The 22,010-nt window shown below is 34.5% G+C and overlaps 1 protein-coding gene across 1 annotated transcript in view; it reads right to left on the reverse strand.

Annotated features, from left to right (window-relative positions):
* Nucleotides 1–22,010, reverse strand: part of PTPRQ (protein tyrosine phosphatase receptor type Q) — a 238,901-nt gene that overhangs the window by 124,624 nt on the left and 92,267 nt on the right. The window contains exons 35-39 of the mRNA XM_081127762.1: nucleotides 18,261–18,381; nucleotides 6,492–6,652; nucleotides 5,697–5,842; nucleotides 1,559–1,727; nucleotides 49–339 (exon numbers count right to left, since the gene is read on the reverse strand). Coding sequence (XP_080983888.1) covers nucleotides 49–339; nucleotides 1,559–1,727; nucleotides 5,697–5,842; nucleotides 6,492–6,652; nucleotides 18,261–18,381 — 888 coding nt within the window. The remainder of the gene's footprint in view (nucleotides 1–48; nucleotides 340–1,558; nucleotides 1,728–5,696; nucleotides 5,843–6,491; nucleotides 6,653–18,260; nucleotides 18,382–22,010) is intronic.

Here is a 22,010-nt window from a genome sequence, read left to right on the forward strand (position 1 = left end):
AAAAATACCAACAATCTGCTTAATAGGCAATAAAAGGATCCAGCCTACCATCTTCTTCAGTTTTGATGTGTAGCTGGGCAGTATAGGTATCAGAGAATCCCTTTTCTGTTGATGGAGTGATTTTTAATATATAATCAGTGTATTTTTCCAGATTATCAAAATACATGCTTGTCTCATACGTGACTAGATGTGGTCTTACGTGGCGAGGAGTCTGCTGTAAGCTCAGAGAAACATAGTAGAACACTAGACCGTTGGGTTGAGATGGTGGGCCCCAGCTTACATTTATTGCAGTTGACGAAATGGACTCGTAAGTCAGGTTTCCAACAGGCCCTTCAGGTACTATGACAGGTAATGTGCAAAATATAAAAATTATCAGTCACCCTAAATAAATTTAAGTAAATTCACAAGCTGAGGATAACTGTTGAAATGGCATCTATTACATCATCAGTTCTGAAACTGTTTAAATGCAGCTATCGTAAACATCACCTATTATAAAATAGCTTCTAAAAAATATTAAAAACTTGTGAACTATTTAAAAGATTGTTCCAACAACAAGGAAAGTATTTACTCCTCATAAATAGTATCTGTCAATTTATATCGTCAGATATTAAACATGGAATTTCACTCAGCAGAAGTGTAGGTCAATACCATTTCTCAATAAGAGACTAGTCTTTAAAAAAATAGACAGACAAGGTGGGTTCAGTGACTGGGTGACAAAGGTGAAAGGATTAGGAAGTACAAATTGGTAGTTACAAAACAGTCACAAGGATGTAAAGGACAGCATAGGGAATATATTCAATAATATTGTAACAACTATGTCTAGTGCCAGGTGGGCACTGGAAATATCAGGGGAATGCTCTGTAAAGTAGATGATTGTCTAGCAAGTATGTTGTACACCTGAAACTAATACAAAATAATATTAAAATGACTAAAAGTAACCATAAGAAGAAACAGGCAATGATCCACCTGTCACTGTATTCTCAAAGCTGAAACCTAAAAAACATCAAGAGTTTCAGTCATTATAGTTTTCTGAAAACTCAGCACAAACAAGATTCTGCAGAAGCCGCGTACAAGAAACTTCTGGGGTTAAAAAAAAGATATTCTAGGTATATTAGTCACGAACACAGTAAGAACAAAGATGCTGCATAGAGTCCTATGTGGATTCAAAGACTGAAACAAAATAAGTTGCTAGAGGGGGAAAAATGTAGTTCCTAAAGCAAATGGATAAACATATTAGCTATTAGAAAATCTGCCCATGTGTACCACAGCGTTTTTCATGCCCGTAACCGGATGGCCGTGACATCTTTTGAAGCAATAACAGCAACACAATTTTCATGAATAGATGGTGTAGCAGTTTTTATGAAACCAGAGGCTGTGATTATTGTAATAGTTTTATAGCTATGTTAAATGCATTTTCAAACTTTTATGGTGACTAGTTCAATGTGCCTAAACAAAATGTAGATTTTACTACACATACAAATAGAAAAAGGTTGTGAAATAACTATAAAGTTTTAAATTAATCCTATTAAATATGAATAAATACTTTTCATTTACATACTGTCTTGATCTGTGTGTACTTGAACTATGTCACTGCTTTTATTCCCATTTCCAACTGAAGTGCTTGCTGTTACCCAAAATGTATAGTAGCTGAATATTGCCAGTTTATCTATTATTGCAGATACGGTCATATTGTCAAAGTCATTGGTTACTTCATGGAGTGTAAAATTCTGAAAAATAAACATATTGTTTTAATTGTTCAGAATATAGTTTTATTATACACGAACACTTCAAAATAATTATTCATGAATTGATTGCCTCATTATTTTAATACGTTAATCTTTGAGGAAAATCAACATAGAACATTTTATTGCAATAATTAAACTGGAAATATGTTTGTACTAAAAGAGGACTACATGGTAGCAGTTTTTATTACAAAATCGATAATATAGAGTAGCAAAGAAAAAAGACTCCTAGCAATGGAGAAGGTCCAATGGCCAACTGAAAATGCTGCTACTGTGCTGACAGTGTGAGTTTTCTTATGAAACATTCTAGTAATTTTCAAAACGTTAACTATGTATTTTAAAATTTGAGAGTATCATGAAATTTTAATTTTTTCCTTCCTATTAAAGAGGAAGGAATTACGAAAGTGTTCACCTCTTTCTATGAACCTAACTGGCATAATTATTCATCTTTAATGATCCCTCTGTTCTTTACAATCTTGGGGAGAACAGGAAGGCAGTTAGATGCACTCTCTTATATGCAGAATAAGAGACATTTTATAATTTTCTGGCCTGATGCTTAGTTATATTTGTCCCAAGGCATTGTTTGAATTATTAGGAAGTTTATGCAATCATTTTCTCTCTGAGCAAATATTAAACACAAAACACGTAGTCAAACAAAATAAATTTTAAAATAAAGGAAAACAGACCTTTAAAAAACATTTGGCAATTAGCATGAATAATTTTGTAATAATGTCCATCTACACAGAAAAATCTAAATCATTCCAATCCACACAGACCTCACTTAGAGTTCTATAAACCTGCATTCAATTCTGGCAGCGTAGCTCTGGGAAAATTATCTAATCTCACAGCTTCTCCTTCCTCTACTATAAAATGGGAGAAATCATTTATACTTCACAGAGAGCTTTTGGGATTAGATGATATGAAGCAAATAAAGCAATTAAAACCATTTCTGGCACATAATAAACACCAACAAATGGTAATTAGTTAATTTACATTAATAACACTGAATAATCAATTTGACTAAAATTTAGAATTAGGATGGTTCTACAATGTATCAACAAATTAAATTCAGCAAGTTTTTCAGGGGTTTTTTTTGCCAATATTTGGTGGGGGGAGAATGAATCTAATAAAAGATCTATTTCAATTTTGTGGTGATTTATTTAGGAGCAAACAAGTTAAAATAATATAACAACAGCACACAAAATATGATCTGTGAACTTTAATATCTTCCAACACATCTACTTTATACATGGAATAACAGGTTTGTATCAAGTATCATGTAAAGTATTAATGTAGCTTTCTAGTGTAACTTTTAATTTTTCTTTGTTACAGAATTTATTCTAATTACCTACGACCTTGATGACAATTAAGTAACAAATTATGTTGAATCAGCCAGAAGTCATTCATGCCGAGTGTGTGTAGACATGCACAGACATAACAAATTTAGAATTAGATCAATTATCTAGATTATTTCATTCATCTATTTATTTTTGGAAAAAACATCTTGTAGTTCAAATCTATCTAATGAAGGTTTACTCTTCCATGTATATAAATGCAGTCAGAGAGTAGTTAGTAAGAACTTTTCAAATTTGATTAATCAACCAGTATTTTTTTTGTACTTTATAATGTAATAAGACTACGTCAGGCACACTGAAGAGACATGACATGAGTGGGTAAAAATTAAAATGTTGAAGCTTTCGTACACTATACAAAACACTGTGCAACAATTGAGAGAGGAACGGAATGGTTCACCAGGGAGGAACAGAGAGATTAAATTCCCCAGAATAAGAAGGAAAGATCGCTGCCAACTCAGGTGCTCCGGAGTCGTCACTAAGTACTGAAAATAATCTACGTCTATTCTAATAATTTATGTCCTTTCCACTAAAATATTTATTGATCATCAAACCTATGTAGACTGCAGTACCAGGGGACTTCGGGACATGGAAAGATAACTGTCATGTGACCTTTTCTTCAAGTTGCTTGTGATGGCATAAGGGAGCCTATGACAAGTGTGAGATACCAGGACTGGGACGCAGGCTGTGCTGTGCCGTGAGAGATATTCTACAAATTTCAGTGGGAAGGAGAAGGAAAAGAATAGGAAAGAAAATATATATATACACTTATTTTGTTATATAATTTTGATTTTGAGGATTTCTTCTATTCTACCAATCCAAAATAGAAAAATTAGGTAGTAAAGATTTCGACGCTATATTTAACATTAACTTTAGGAATAAATTACAGCACAGATGAACTTCAAGCAACAGGAGAAATCTTTTAAATCGTTCGCTTAGGTCCTCTTGCAGCTGTCACACTTAAAAGCATGCTTAAGATTATTTAATAAAAGATTACATTTTCTAAGATAGATAAATTGCAAATGATATCACATTATATACCCAGGTTTGAATAAGTAGGTCCATAAGATCATGTTGAAACCAAAGTTAGATGTTTACACCTGAATATTTAGACATGGACAAAGAGAACCCAAATAGAATCATGTATAAGCCATAAAGCAAACTGCACAGAAGCAAAAGCTTTGCTAAGATTCAGAACCACTGACACCACTTTGCAAAATTTTTGTTAAATGTGTGAAAGAAGCAATTCCAATAACCTATATGATATAATGGCACTGTTAAATGTATAAACAACATTGCAGTTAGAAAATAATAATAAATTGTATACTCATCCCCGTATCTCTTCCCCAAATAGAGCAGAACAAAAAGGTACAGTAAAAAATGCTTGATGTACAGAGTAGGGGAAAAATAAAAAAATAAAAATATCCTCCTTTCTTAGGGGGCCTCCATTCTTACAGGGCCTTGAACGGCATGTAAAAATCAAACCAACCTCTGGACTTCCTTTACTCACTCCTGGGCTAGTCCTGAGACAGCCTGCAAAGTGCTGCTCTGGTCCTGTTCACTAGCGTGAACTACGCTACAGATACACTGCGGCGAGTCTCACTGTAGGCCCAGAAGGCTGCTGCTCACTAGGACTCACTCTACTCACTAAACCTTGGTTGTCAGTCACAAATAGAACCAGGCAGCCTGGAACGACTAAGACTTATCTCTATTCTCCTGCTCAAAAAGATACAAAGAAATAAGAATGGCCAGAGTCATCATCAACATGCAGTCAATAGTTTCTATCAGTAAGGTACGCAGCAGTAAACCGGGGGATTTTTTCTAAATTAGTGCTTTCCCTATTACAGTCCAACTTTCCTCATTCCTGATTCAGTCACAATAATTCCAATTATATTCTTTTAATATATATTGGTTCTGTGAGATATTTAGAGAAATAAAGAAATTCTGCTGAAAAGATAAAAATATTTCTCTAAAATAAATGCATTTTAGCTATTTTCATAACTACTATCATTCATATCTCAGAAAGTGTCCATCTGCAGTGTGTGATCCTAGTACCTTGCATACCTCGTTAACTACATTTCTAGTTTGTATTATATCTGATAATAATAATAGTAATAATAGTGATAGCTCCTCTTGCTAACAATTGAAAACATTCTTTTAAAAATGAAAAACACACAGCACATTCAAACATGAAAAGTATTTATATTATATACAAACAAAATACATTTTTACTTAGTTGAGAAATAATTGGGGGCAAATGAAACTATCAACTCTTTAGGGAACACTTCTTGGAGGAGTGGAATTGAGGACCATATTTATGTACAGAATTTTAAATAGGTGGCAGCTTCATTGTTGATAACACCTTTGAAACTGATATAGAAATGTGTGTGTGCGCACACGCACATGCATTGAGAGATAGATAGACTAAAATGTATCTGACATTTCCCCACCACATTCTTCTATAGCAATGGGAGTTTTACAAAATGACTATACAAAATTATCAATGTAAGATAAATGACTTTTTCTACCATGCCCAGTCTATATAATCAGCAACAAAACTGAAGAATGTAAATAAAGAAGTAGGACAAAACTCAGGCCTTACCTGCACGAAAGTACCTGAAGTATTTCTGTAATAAACAGAATAATATTGTATAACCCCATTAGGTTTTGAAGGTGGCGTCCAAAAGAGAATTATTGATGAAGAACTGATATTGGCATAATGAACATCTTTGGGAGGATCACTCGGTGCTATAAAAAATAAAAAGCAGTTGAACCAAAAACTGAACTTGTGGCTCCCAATAATATCTGAAATGTTCTAAATTTTACCTGCCTTTTATAAGTAATGATAATTGTTTTACAAAAAAAACAACCACCTTAAATTGGAATAACATCTAATTACAAATTAGAAATGAAATCCACAAGGCTCAGTGGGCAATCCCTCTAACACTATAGCAATACCCAAGCAGAGGAAAGATGAATTTCTTACTTGTAAAACACTGTCCTAGCTCTAAAACATATCTATTGCCCTAGATTTGAACATTAAAATGAATTTCCAATATATAATATATAATATGAAACTCCAACTTAGAACTTTAAAATTGAATAATAGAAGACAAAGGCAGAGAGCTGACTTCGTGCTGAGTGCATTTACAAATTTAAGTGCATTTAATCCTCATAGAACCTTGTGAAGTAGATACTATATTGTTTCCATAATACAGATAGGAAATTGAGGCACAGAGAGCTCAACTATGTGTACGATCATCACACAGCTAGAAAGCGACCAAAAAGCAATTTTGCATCCAACCGATGACAGATAAAAATAATATATTTTTATATTCAACATTTATTTTGTCTGGGTAAGATATTCTTTATGTGGCCTACACGGATAAGAACTCACCTCCCTCAGGTGTTCGAAAGTTAATGATATTGCTTCTTGTTTTCCCATCACCGAATCTGGTGCTAGCTGTTACATATGCACTATATTCAACATTATAGTCCAAGTCTGAAAACTCTAATGATATTTCAGTTACATTAATAGTTTTTAATGATGACTTATCCCTGAGAGAGAAAAAAAGAGATTATCTGTATAATTGACTTTTAAATTAAATGTTACATATACATTTTGAGCAGTACATTAAAAATAAACATGTATGCACAGAAATTTATTAATCCAGGCTAATAAGATAAAGATGCCACTTATCCTGAAATGCTAAAAGAGAATTTCAGAATAATTCAATAAATAGATTTCTTTTGTTTTCAAGTATATTCAGTAATTCAACCAAGTGTTAATAATACGTGTTTATATTAGAGTTTGCTTGGACTAATTTTAATGAATCTCTAAGAATACTATATATTCAAAGTAATCACAGCATTTCTTTCCATACCAATGTTTTAGTTGTTCAAATATTTATTCTTTTAAGTGTTGGCAAAATCTTATTTATACTATATATTTATAAACAAACTCGTTTTTCATATATTGTAAAAAAGTAACATCTACTTCAGACAAATCCAAATAAATAAATAGTAAATATCTGAACAACAGTATCTAAATAGCAAGCCTGTGGGTTATCATGTATTTATTTAATTAGAAACAAGACTGAAAATAATGTACACATAACATATAGGGGGAAAAATAGAGCTCATATCTCTCACTCAATTAAAATCTTAAAAGTATTTGAAATGTCAATCCAGAAAAGAAAATAAATACTCTTCAAGTAAGTAGCAAAACCTAGGAGGAGGGGAAAAAATGTCTAAAGAACAAAAGATTGCTAAGTAAAAGTGCACTACAATTATTTTATTTGTTATGTTAGTTCAGGCTCCATAGTTTTGAATTGGGTATAGGTTATAACCTTAATTAAAGAATGAATATGTATATAGAGTTGCTGAAAACTGCATTTTAAAAAGAAATTTAGATTTTAAGAATAGTAAAATTAATTATTAAATAACTTAGATAAGGAAATATCAATATCACAGATTATATAACATATATATCTTGTAATCTCAGTCTTTTCTTTAGAAACACAAGGTATCCAAGACGTAAATGGATATTCCCTATGAAGATATAATGCCCTTTCTTTACCATTGAAATATGTGAATTCTTGAATAATCAAAAGGAATAATAGATTTTAGGTGAATTAAGGGCATCCACAGAGAGATTTCAGCCATGGTTTTACCATCATAAAAGCATCAATTCACCTCAAATATAAGTATGGTTATCTGAAAAACAGTTGAAAAGCTTACCATAGTGAGAAAAATATGGACTCAGAGTATGCTATTAGAGACAAGTAGGATAAGCTAGGCTACTCGGCAATTTGAAACAGTTTTATCAGACATCCTTTTCAGAAGCAGGAGGGAGAGCTTTCTTTTAGTTTATTGACCCTGCAGGAGAGGGGCCCTGCAAACCCAATGCTGTGTCTATTAGTCTCAGACAAAGAGGCCTTGGCAGAGAAAATTTACTCAAGTCCACACTCCTGTCATCAGAACACTACAATATAACTAATACAATTCAGATCTCTAAAGCTATGAAATTAAAGTAAACTAATTAATTGCGCTATATCTATTTTTAAAATTCCTTATCAAGCATATTTTTCAATGCTATCTGCTGCTTCGTGTCGCTTTCTTACCCTGATCTTCACAGCAAAACATTACAGATAAGTATCTACCTACAATAAGAAAATCCTGCTTGAGTTTCATGGATAGTGCAATTACCATGAAAATGCAGATCAAAAATAAATTTCATCTCACATATCTGAATCTTTCAGTAAAAATAAAATAGTATTTATAAATTATCTAAATAACAAACTCATTAATTCACCCTGGACACCATATATATAGTTTCTACATCTGTCCTGATTTAGCTCCAGAGAAAAAAATAGTGTTAACAAAATTTTTCAGATACTAATATGTCTTATCTGTGTGGGGCTTATTTGTTTTTCTTTTGAAGTTTAGGATTGTGACCAATATTTTAATGACTAAGGTGGAAAATTACCTGAGCATGAATGAACTCCAATTGAAATTTCAACTACTGATTTGAAAAGTGAGGACTGTATCTTTTATGTAAGAGCCAGCTTGCCATACAAATGAGAACAGAGAGAAATGGAAAAGAGATATGTGGTGCTGTCCCTGAAGATCTGACCTAGCCTTATTGCTTTTATGCTGTTGCCAGATTGGAGGAAACACATTAACCTCTGGGCTGAGGCCTGAGCTCTTTGCTACCTCAGTGAGCAATCCTGCAGTTCAGGGGGGTCCCTCCCTCCCCTGCAGAGAAATCCAGCTTCGACACTGCTACCATCAGTTGTCCATTTGGTCTTAGCTGCTTTCATTTAAAAATCTGTTTTGTTATTAGTTTAAAAATACTAATGGGATGATTATGTGTTTCATTATAAAAGTATATGTTCTATATCTTATTTTTCTCTTTTCATATGAATAATAATGATCTATACAATTACTTTTTGTAGTTGTCTAATTTGAATGTCTCATAGGTATTCAGCCATTCTTCTTTAAATTAATATTTAGGTTGTCTCACTTTTTTCCTTTAGTTATTACTAATAACGATGCAGTAATTATTCTTATACAAAAATCTTTTCATAATGGTAATTTTACTTCTGTAGGCTAAATTCCCAGTTGTGTGATAACTGAGTCAAATGGTTTGAATTTATTTTTATTTGAATGATCACTGTTCTAAAATAATTTCTATTCCAAATTATAATTTATTATAATTTAGAATCACAACAATAATGTGTGAAAATACATATTTTGACAAACTCTCACTACTAGTCTGGGTACTAATCTTCTTAATTTCTGCAAGTTTAATTGACAACAACAAAACATATGTAATTTGCAGCACATCTCTGGCCATGAGTGAGATACGTCATCTCATATGTTTATTGGTTATTAGCGTTCCATTTTTAAATAACTTGCCCACATATTTTCGTTTCTCTATTTTATTTGAGCTTTTTAAATGGAGAATAGTATATGTTGGAGTTAGAGAGACATGTTCTTTTACATAGTGCTCCAAACAAAAAGATAGATAGCTTCTCCACCACCTCTAAATTTAGAGATGACATGCATGCAATCAATATTCGGCAAAATGCAACAAAATTTATTGAGTATCCACTTTATGTCAGGATGTCTGTTAGACCTAAATATAAGCAAGATACAGAAAGACAAAGCAGTAAATAATTATAAAACAATTCATTAACAACCGTGACCTCCTTAAAGATGAGAACAATACGTTTTCCCCCCAGTGCCTAAAAGAAAAGAAAAAGAGAAAGGAATGAGCAAAAACATTAGTTGTAGCAATGAGTAGAAAAGGGAAATAAAGCAACAGGCCCCAAGGAGGCAGGAAGTTGTTTCCTAGAGAGCTGGCCTGTAAGATTGGGGAGCAGAATAGAGGCTGAGTGAGGAGGGAAGCGGAAGAGGGGAGGCCTACCTGACAAAGCAGGTCTAACTCTCACATGCCCAAAGTCACAAACTGTGTAGAAATAGAAGGAATAGAAATGTCACACAATACTTAACCGCTAAAACAGGTAACTTTCGACATCAGCCAAACCTCCTGATTCGTGCGAATTTTCAAACTGAGAAAAAACTCGAGGAAAGTCTTCAATGCAATCATTTTAATGATTTAGTTCTAGGAACTTATTACAACATTTTTAATGCTGTTTGAACTTTGAGAAATCAAAGCTATTCAAATGACTGAAAGTATTCGGAAAATGTTTAGGGCATAAGGGAAATTCTAAAGCATAAGAGCTGTTTTTTTGCTCTGCTTTACCAATTCCTTTTCTCAACTTTTATCACATCAAGACCATGCCAGATAGCAACTGCCTATGAAGGAATCATGAACACCAAAACCCCATGGGAAGATGTAAATTTTCCCTTTTCCCTACTTGTGAACCAGAATGGTTTTCTACATAAGGTTTGAGACCCTTCGAAAGGTCAAGGCCTTCATTCTAACCTACATCATTTTATCTTTTGTTTCCTGTGGGCAATCTGACCTGATGATGCATTCATCTCTGTTTATTTCTATGAATTCATTTTCAAACCTTTAATCTGCTATCTAAATATTCTAGATAAATCCTTTCAATCACTAAATTCCACTCCCCCAAAACAAAGAATTTCAACATCCATTTACTTAACTTTTCATCAAATCATTTCCTCCCTCATATTTTCCCACCACAAGGAAACTGCTCATATATGTTACATTTTGGAAAAATTTCTCTGCACAGCATGTAGTATCAATAGTTTAGTAATTAAGTATTAAACAGCCCCAAACTAGTAAGGCACAATTAGTTGCATATTCCATGATTATAAAGATTTTCCAGAGTCTCAGAGAAAGCCTGAGTCAATATAGGGTATTTATTTGATTGTTGCTATTGCTCTTATTGTCATTTGGTTAGCTAGCTGATTTGGTTTAACTTTGTTTGTTTGCCTTTAGCAGAAAAAGACCTACTTAAAAGATTAGAGGAAAAATCCACCAAAGAGAATGACGTTGAAAGCACTTAAGAACCAGGGTCTTGGAGAAGACATAAGGAGTTGGGTCCAGAAGACAGGGAACAGGATTGTGCTTGAGCTGGGTTCCTCCCCTGAGAGTGGACAAAATTCCTCAGGTCAAAACAAGAAACCTGGATTTTATTCCAGGGGTAATGGAAAGTTTTTGGAATGTTTTATCCAGGGGTGTGAACTTTGGGTGTATGGTTAAATTAAATTTTAATATCCCACGGAATACTAAGATTAATTCTCTCTTTGTCCCTCCCTGTCTCCGTCTCTCTTTCTCTCCACCTTTCTCTCTCATGGTGCAGTGTCTGGCCCACCCACCTCTTCAACTTCACCTCTTCCAATTTCCTCCTGTGCCATCATACTCAACACACACAGCCACCTTGCTGTTGTCCTTGCCAAGTTTCTTGCTGTCAACCACATCTAATTAAATTATTTGAGCTCTTATGCCTGATGAGTACACACCTGGATTTTTCAGTTACATGTGTCAATAAATTCCCACTTTCTGCTTAAGTCAATTTAAGTTGGGTCCAGTCACTGGAAACTAAGTTATCTTAACTAATAACTATTCTTACTCTTTTCACCATTTCTCATATGCATTATTCTGAATATTTCCACCATCCTTATCACTCATCCCCAAATAAGCTCTACTTTGTCCATATAATATTTAAATGTGGGGACCAGTAATCCAACTGGTTTACACATGAAACCATGTAATTTTTCTCTCATACCAAGTACAGTTTAGCAACTAATGCAGACCAATATCAAGCCAGTGAAGTTTTTAGTAGAAATATCCCCTATGAGTTGATGCAATAAATTCAATTTATCTTTACTCTGTGTTTATCACAAATGCTTTTACCAAACTAAGATTTCCGATTTCTATAAGTATACTGCTGAGTTTTTATAACAAAGACAATTATAAACTTATTCCTAGTGATGTGAGAAAAGCATGGTTTGGGAGTAAGACAGATCTGGGTTTGAATTCTGATGCTGTCATCGTCCAGCTCTGCAAATGTAAGTTATTCCTTAATCTCATCAAGACTTAGTTTCCACAATTATTAAATGAGGATACTGTTATGTTCTTTATGGTACTGTTGCAAAAAATAAATAAGAAAATATATGGAAGAAACCAAACACAACATTTGTCCCAAAATGGTAACTACTCTACTATTCCTCCTGAGCTCTTCTCTTCAGCTCTCCAAGACATTTTGCGGTAATGCAAGGAAATCACACTCTCTCACGGCTCTGTGCATTTCACAAAGAGATGAAGCAAAGAGATCCCCTACATTTAGAGTTTAAACATTTGAGATCCAGACAGGCAAAATAAATGACTAAATAGATTGGCCTTGAAACAAGTTGTGGTGGGAAGTGTGGTAAACCACAGGGCAAATGCTCCATTTATGACAGCTTCCATTTAACTCCAGGTGATTTTATCACGGTGAACATGGCAAAAGTATTCTCTATTCTCAAGGAACCTGAAGTTTTACCAGGTATCTACTCATTTTTAAATGCTGCTGGATTTCTATTCAGAATTTATTAACAGTTTGCAGGTCTAGCAAAGCATGGGTGGTCACCATGTAGCCTGTTTGTGCACTCTGACACTCAAGCTTCATCCAAGTCATTCATTAAAAATGACTAGCAAGAATTTTAAAAAATTACAAAAAGATATAGCCTAATTTTACATATTTTTAAATTTATGTAAATGTGTTTTGCTCACCTATTTTGCAACTTGTCTTTTTTGTTTATCATTATATCTTGATATTTATCAAGTTTGATACCTGAAACTCAAGCTTATCCACCTTAAGTGCTCTGTAGTAGCCCACTGAATGAATATTCCTCATTTTTTATTAATCAGCTTACTGTGGTTGGTAATTCAGATCTTGTTGTGGCTGTGATGGATACTGGAATGAACATTCATGCATATGTATCTTTCTGCTCAAGAGTGTTTTACTAGGGTTTATAACTAGAAGTGGAAACTTGAAATAGAACCTGCAAATCCTTAAAAAAAAAAGACTAGCAAGAAAGAGCAAAGACAGAGTTTTTAACATCTCACTAGAAACCTCAATTTAAAAAATCAAGAGCACCCTTATACTTAGCCAGTCCCTCTACCAATGTATCACTGATCATCTCAATTTGGCTCCAATATGTCATTTCTATAATGCTATTTATCAACTTCTTGACATGGCTCATTTGTGCTGCTTCTGAGACTTCATACACTGTTTCCATTGAGATGTTCTCCTGACTTAAGAATCTATCTTTACCACCTTCATCCTAAAATGGGAGTAAATTCATGAAATGTGAAATGACCCTCTTCCTATTCTGATTATTGTTCTATATCATATGCTCGAAACACTAGGTAGTTTTAAAAGGATGAAAATCTTTTAGAAAATTGGAAGAAACAGGGCTAAACATACTTTTTTAGCATATGGAAGGCCATTTTCAAAGGTAAGCTTTTATGTTACAGGGGAAATTATTAGACTGGTGACATTTGATTAAAAGTTTGCATCAGAATTGTTTTGACTGCCTAACATATTGCTTAACAAGTATCTTTAAATTATTTTACATGGCATATTTTATCTCCAATAAGTCTACATCATTTAAGGTTCTATATATTTTATATCATCTGATGGAGTATAATAAACATCTGTCAAACTGACTGATTCAGAATCACTTTTCATAATTACTGCTAAGAAAAGTGAGAAACATTTCAAAGCCAAGATCTGTACATAAGCTAGAATTTTCAGCATCACTTTCATTCTACAGTCTTTTAGCTAAACCTTATAGAGCATTCACTCAAGTTTTATGAACAAAGGAGAAAACTACTGTTAAATTTTACTGACAATATAGAAGTAAAATTGCTAAGAAAACCCACATTGAATTCAACTCTAGAGTAAATAAATAAGCTTTATATTAGTCTACTTAACCCACAGTGTATTAGAAGGAAAAGCTTTCAGTGCTCTAGTAGAAATGGATGCATTTAATGATAGTATAATTTATCCATACAACTGAGAAAAACACTACTTAAACATCTTGCTAGATGCTAAAAGTTATTTCACAGAGCAAACTATAGAAGGAAAAATTAATTTAAAATGCAGCGGGTTAAAGGAGATTTCTGAGCACACGGTCCACAGCCCATATGTGACTCACACTGCAGTGGATAGCAAATGATTGTGCATTACCCCTCATGAGTAGGTTGTAAAGAAATATGCATGACAAAGAGAGAATCATCCAGTGTAACAAATGTAACAAGAAGCCTGCATTTTGCTGACATACTGAAAAGAGTAACTAGCCAAGATGTTTAAAAACAAAAGGTAACTATTGGAACAACTGAAACAATGGAAGCAAAATTGTGAGAGAAATATAAACCGCTGAAATTGGAACCCTGATAATAATAATAGCTACCATTTATACAGTATGTTAAAAGAACTGTACAGATAATTAAGTGTCAGAGTCAGGATTCAAACCCATGTCTCTTTCACTCAAGACCCATGTGCATTATATTATGGTACCTGCCTCTTATTTTTTCCAATAAAACATGGCAAAAATCCTCAAAAAGCATTAGAGATTGTGAAAGAACTCAGAATTATAACTATTCCTTTAACTCCATAAGCTAAAGTTTCCAGTAAGTATCTCAGTGACAAGATGCTAGACATTTAAAAATGCCTCTATATACTTCATTATCATTAATATATATTTCAGTCTGTTATAGATAATATTCTTGAAGATGCAAAAATGTTTTTCCATTTTTGCTCTTTCTTTATGTGATCTTACCCTATCCAACCTGAGGCATCCCTTGCCTGAGAGAGCATCACTACTCTTACGGCAGAAAGTCAACAAGTCAACATCAATTTCTAACTCTTAAAATATACTCTTAATTCATTCATCCCGTCAAAATACTATCTCAATTATCAGCCAGGTGGTTTTCTGTTCTAGATACAGCAATGAACAAAGTAAATCTTGAAGCACAAAGGGTCTTTCTCCCCCCTCCACCAATCAATCCCCCGCCCCGTCCCCTATGTGTGTTTTCAAATGAAACCAAGTTTTGTAGAGGAAAAAGTGTTTTCTACATTCTCTGCATACATCAAGAGTCAATCCTGGATTATTTAAGATCATAGCATTAGATAAATAGTGATGATGTAGGGAGGAAGAAGTGTATGAGAAAAGAAAGTTTTTATCAATCAAGAATGTAAAAAAAAAAAGAAAAAAAAAAAGCTTTGCTCTACTAAGAAAGAGCGAGAGGAAGAAAAGGCCAAGCAGCGGAACTAGAGTGTCCTGGGATCTCAGGGTGATGGCAGAGCAGTGAAGACACCTCAATAGGTTGTGAAAGAAATCCCACCGTAAAGGCCTTGCTCCTTCTCAGGATGGAGAGAAATGACAAGCCTCTCAGAAAAGCTTTGCTTCTATACAGTATCATGTCCAGCACGACCTAAGGGCTCCTCTAGTGGACCATGAAGAGCTGGGGAAGGGTGGGGGAGTTTCCTCCCATCCTGACGCTGCAGCTGTGTGAAGGGAAAACAACCAAGGGCATCTGAGAGTTCAGACAGACTTGCTAAGAGATCCGGGGCACTAGAATAGGCCTGGAGTTGGATCAAGGATAAAACAGAAAATAGGAACCTTGAAACTAGAAGCTATGACTGCAGACCAGTGCCAGAATGATTCCCCAAAAGCCAGGCGAGAGGAGCCACAGTATCACAGACATGAAACTCCCTCACCCCAGCTTCCCTGGGCTTCACCTGTACCTAGAATCCATCTTAGGAAGGGAGACAGAAAAGGGGTACTTTTAGAAAAAGGAGAGAAAAGGCACTGTTGGGAGGTGACCTTAAAATTGATGGAATATTTACCCAAATGAAATTGAACCAAACGCAGAGGGACTGAGAGAAAAAATGAGTGACCCTGAGTCAGGGCCCTCACTGCCCACACCAACACTGCAAACGGCACAAAGACCAGTTACAGGGCATCGAAGATCATGTTTTATATCACATCTGAATTCATGTAAACGATGCAAAATTCTATAGTCTTGCTATATTCTGGAAAGGTAGTACAACATATGTAAATGCTGTTGCTTATTTTCAACACATTCTACTTTTAAAAAAAATAAAATTCAGAATTAAAAATAGATAACTTATAATTATAGCTAAGTTCCTATGGGTGGGTCCTATGGGCTATCACAGTTCATACCCAGAGAGAAAAGACCCAGGGAGACCGCACCCCTCAGAATGCTATCTAACCTTGTGTGTTCCTCTCCATGTGCGCTGCACACATGATGCTAAAAACTCCGCGAGGCTTTAGTGAGACATGCATGATCACTGCACAGGGAAACAAGGTTGTTCTCACAACGTGGGGCTGGAACCCCAGCCAGAAAAATCTTGATTCTCACTTTCAATAACTTGTAGTTCACTTTCAGTTTTTTTCTAACTCCATAAAATGGTGTCAAAATCTTGGAGTAATCACAGCTGATTTTAAAAAATCTAGAAGTTATCATTGGTTCATCTCTCTTTTTTTTAATCCCTGCAATGAATCTATCACCAAGTCCTGTCAACTCTTCATAACAGTTGCTCCAAGTGGCCCATTTGTCCTTGCCATAGCCAGTATCACCTATTGCAAAGACTACTAAACTAGTACCCCTACTAGGTTCCCCGCTACACTTCTGGCTCCCTACAACACATTCCCTGTAAAGTAACCAAGGTGCTTGAAATTCTCCAATAACTTCCATTATTGTTACAATGAAAACCAAATCCTTACTGTGGCTTGGCTTCCAACCTTTGTCTGCCCCCCAGGCCTCCTCTCGTCTGTCTGTTACTCCAGCAACACTGACCTCCTTTCTTTTCTTCAAAATGACAAGTTCTGTTTCCCCACAGAGCCCAGGCCATCGACGTTCCTTCTTCCTGGAAAACTCCACCCTGCTGATCTTCACACGACAGGAAGCTTCCCTCGTCCTCCTCAGATCACAGCTCAGTGCCACTTCTTTAAAGAGGATTTTACCAAGCACCCCATCAAAAGTACAGTCGCCCACCTTCCCTTATTTGTCTGTTTCTGGGCCTATAATCCAGTTATCCCTTTAGAATATAAACTCCTTGAGGGCAGGGGTCTTACGTGTGTCTTCTTCAGGTACACAGGCACTCACTCCTTCAGCATTGTTAGATGAGTGGATGAAAAACTGAGTGCACAGGGAAACCACGGGAAATGGCTGCTTCTGCCCACTGCTTCCCTTCCCACTAACATCTCTCCTGTCACTCCCAGTTTCACCAGGACTCGGCAAAATGCCTAGGAATCAGGCCATGAAGGGCATGGGAGATGGAGTCCTACAGAGCAGTATGTAGAGTTTAAAGAGAGACCAGGAAAAGAAAACTCTTAATTTAGGAGAAAGAAGAGTACATTTTCCCAAAATATTGTAGTCTCTCAATGCTGGATCCTCCAAGTCAGGAATCTAAAAGCAAGAAATGCCTGTGCTCCATAAAATACTGTATAAAATGTATTTTCTGGTTGAGATATTTAAAATGCACTAGGAAATATGTTCCATAACTGGTGAATCCTTTCAAGAGTGTTAACATTAGATGAAAATTAGGATTTTTATCTCTTGAGTTTTCATGAAGCAATATCATATTGTTGTTAATGGACATGAGACACACTATAGGATTTTATCTCTTTCACAATTGATGCATGAATAGGTAATCAGGAAAAGGTGATTAGACAAAAATAAACCCACTGCTTACATTGCAATAGAAAACTGACCTTTAATAACAGATTTGTGAAGAAATATCTTTCAGTTAAGTTTTAGTTAAATTGATTATGTTCAAGGAAACTTAAACAGCAATATAGAGAATATTTGTGTAAAACTCTAGGAGAGTTTAAAAGTATACACTGTCTTCACTTAAGTTGATCAGTCAATAACGTTACAGAGCAGAATTTTAGTATAATTATACATAACACTTAATTGGTTTTGTTTTAGTTAAAAAAATTATATTATTTGACTATGCTTGGATCTCTACATGATATGGGAAAAATCTGGTTTCTTAATAAAAGCATATCAACTAGCCTATTAATAATTAGGTTCCTAATGTAGTATCATATTCTGAAATTTTAAAAAAACAAAACAAAACTACATTCCTATTATGTTACAGATTAATACTTGTTCTCAGAACTATTTCCAAAAAAGAAAAAAAAAAATTCTTACCAGACATAAACTGTGTAATAGAGGATAATTCCATTTGGCTCCAGGGGTGGTTGCCATGACAACTTCACCGTGACACCAGACAACTGTTTTACAGAGAAGTCATGGGGGGGAGAATCAGGAGCTGAAAAGTTAGAGTGAAGGATAATGCATTTTATTAAACGTATATTTAAAAAGGTTAAAATGAAGGTGCACAAAATTTTTATTATAGATGTTCTGGTAAATGAATCAAGTACAGTGCTTTTCTCCATGGGCATGGGAGACTGATGTTGACTTTCAAAATGAGATAATAAAGGAAGATTTTGCATGGTGGTGTTAGAACATCTGTTTCTGTGATTCAATGGAAAAAAACATTTCATGAGAAAAAAGAACCAGGGGTATGTCACAGTGATTCACCTACTGCTCAAGTACATCTTGGTAAATTACCATTCTCTAATAAAAATAAAACCATGGGGTGAATAAATATAATATACAGTAAAAAATAAGCTCCCCCCAAAATAAAAATAGATGGGGGGGAAATCACACATTTAAGAAGTGAAAAATGATAAGCATGACGTTGGGAGAGCAGTTAAAATAACTGACCTCACAAATAAAAACTACAGTCCTCAATGTCTCAATAAAATGTAAAATAATATCAAAATCTGTACATTTTTGTCTTGGAAATTGAATGGTTTACAAAGGAAACACCAATGCAGCACATAAACAGAAAAATACAGTTTAGGGTCTACATCTCATTCTACTGTGATAGTGTAAGTACTCAAATACGTTAGCCTTTCTAATTGAATAAGTACCAAAAAGAATTGCTGTAAACTAGTGAGCCAAGTTTAGATTTCCATTTTGATAAAACATGTAGAATGGCATTTCTCAGCTGCTGTATAACAGTAGAGTAGTACCTTAGAATATTAATATACAACTTTTTGCATCTAAAATGGTATAAATTACTAAAGCTAATCACTGATACAATTTTACATGGAAACAAACAAATCAAAAGCTAACAGAAATTCTGAGAATTTCTGAGATCTTCGAACAATGTTAATTTATTAATCTGGACATGGGCACTTCACTTTTTGCAATAATTTGGATAAAATGCTACCTGAATTATTTTAATTTTTCTTTTCTGAATAAAAGCAGTTATAGTTGTGTGTGCACATGTGTCTCTGTGTGTGTTTTCATTATTTTGGTAACAACAATTTTTCAAAAGGAAAATTTATTGAGCAGAGAGAAAAGGTTTATGAGATGAGTTCTAAGGAATAATGATGACAGCTGTATTTATATTTCCATTTGGTATTCCCACTGGCAGTACAATAAAAACGCTATCAAATACTGATTACCACAAGAATCCATACATCATTTGGAGATGTCTGTTTCCCAAGACATGCATTACTTTTAACTGAGAACTCTCATTTATCAAAACAATAGCCTATGATATTTTCCCTAATAGCTTTGCAAATCTTAACTTTTGTTTATTGTTGGGGGAAAATAGATTTCAATAAAAAAATAACACTGATTTAAAACATGTTGTAAATAAGCATTTCTATTCTATAACATGTTTCAACATATTTATGTGGAATATGAGATAATTCTTGGTGTTTTATATTTAATCTTACTATATCCTTGGGTATTTTCTTTTTTTACATAAAACTGCATTTCTTAATAAATGTAAGTAATATGCTTATCTAAACAAAGCACTGCACATTTATGGGAACACACTGAATCATTTTGGTATTTATATAAAATTTAAAAATTAGAAAAATAAATGCAATATCTTTTGTGTTCTATTCAATTCATCATGACAAGGCATATGAGAATACATGAGAAGGGTCTTCCTAAGGCTCCTACTGTCTCTGCCTGGCATGACCTTACCTACCTTTCACCTTCCCTCTTTACCCATCTTCCTTCAAGTCACAGCTTAGACATAACTTTCTCAGCTGTACTTTCGTAGGTGCCTCAGAATAGCTAGTACCACTTTTGTCCTGGTGAATAATTTTGGGGAACATTTATACCAATAACTAGAATTACAAAAATCATTTGTTTATATAGTTGTTAAGTTTCTATCTCTCCTCCTAAACTGAAAGCTCCGTAAGGGCAAGGAGCTCCTAATATCCAATAAATAAAATTCCTCAGGACTTTATCCATTCTTAATTTCCTTGCAATTTATTGATTAATGGATCTTGTTCTTCACTCTGAACCTTAGTGATTATAGCAAGAACTAAGCCAAGGATTTGCATGAAAGTTTACCTTGACTTAGTATTTTTTTAACAACCCAGGTATCCAGATACATAGTATAATTTAAACTACTGACTTGAGAGGTAAAAAGCTCTGCCTGTTTGAAATATATGCTCATTACAGGCCTAGTTCCTTCACATAAGATCTCAAATTCTCAGAAAAAGTTATTTAGATAAAAATAAAGAAGTGGGCAAATAATGACTGTTTACTTCCTCTTTTCCAATTTGAATGTCTTTTTTTTTTCTTGTCTGATTGCTGTGGCTAGGACTTCCAGTACTATGTTGAATAAGTGGTGAAAGTGGACAACCGTGACTTATTCCTGATCTTAAGGAAAAGACTTAATTTTTGCCCATTTAGCTATGGGTTTGTCATTATGGCCTCTATTATGTTGAGGTATGTTCCCTCTATTCCGACTTTGCTGAGAGTTTTCCTCATAAATGGGTGCTGGATTTTGTCCAGTGCTTTTCTGCATCTATTGATATGATCATTTGATTTTATCTTTCATTTTGTTTATGTGGTATATCACTTTAATGGATTTGCAGATGTTGCACCAACCTTGCATTCCAGGAATAAATCCCACTTGATCGTGGTAAATGATCTTTTAAATATAGTTCTGATTCGCTTTGCTAATATTTTGTTAAGGATTATTGCATCTATGTTCATTGGGGATGTTGGCCTGTATTTTTTTTTTTTCTTCGCAGTGTCTTTATCTGGTTTTGGAATTAGAATAATGCTGGCTTTGTAAAGTGAGCTTGAAAGTCTTCTCTCCTCTTGAATTTTTTGAAATAGTTTGAGAAGGATAGTTGTTAGTTCTTCTTTGAGTATTTGGTAAAATTCACCTGTGAAGACATCCGATCCAGGATTTTTGTTTGTTGGGAGTCTTCTGATTACTGCTTCAATTTTGCTAGTTGTAATTGGCCTGTTCAGATTTTCTGTTACTTCTCGAAAGAAACTTTTGGAAGTTTGTATCTTTCTAGGAATGTATCCATTTCTTCCAGATTTTCCAATCTGTTGGCATATAGTTGTTCATAATATTTTCTTATAATCCTTTATGTTTCTGTGGTGTCTGTTACTTCTCCGCTTTCATTTCTGATTTTATGTATTTGGATCCTCTATTTTCCCTGATGAGTCTGGTTAAAGGTTTATCAATCTTGTTTATCTTTTCAAAAACCCAGCTGTTGGTTTCACTGATTTTTCTGTATTTTTTTTTTAATTTTTTTTAATTCTCACCCGAGGATTTTTTTTTCCTTTGCTTTTCAGAGAGAGTAGAAGGGAGGGAGGGAGGAGAGGAGAGAGAGAGAGAGGCATCGATGTGAGACACATCAATTGGTTGCCTACTGCACGTACTCTGTCCAGTCCAGGGATCAAACCTGCAACTAAGGTATGTGCCCTTGGCCTGAATTGAACATGGGACCCCTCAGTCTGTGGGCCGACACTCTAACCACTGAGCCAAATTGGCCAGGGCTTTTTTGTATTTTCTTTTTTTAGACTCTATTTCATTTATTTCCATTCTGATACTTATTATTC

Source organism: Miniopterus schreibersii (assembly GCF_964146895.1).
Source record: "Miniopterus schreibersii genome assembly, chromosome: 2".
Taxonomy (NCBI): domain Eukaryota; kingdom Metazoa; phylum Chordata; class Mammalia; order Chiroptera; family Miniopteridae; genus Miniopterus; species Miniopterus schreibersii.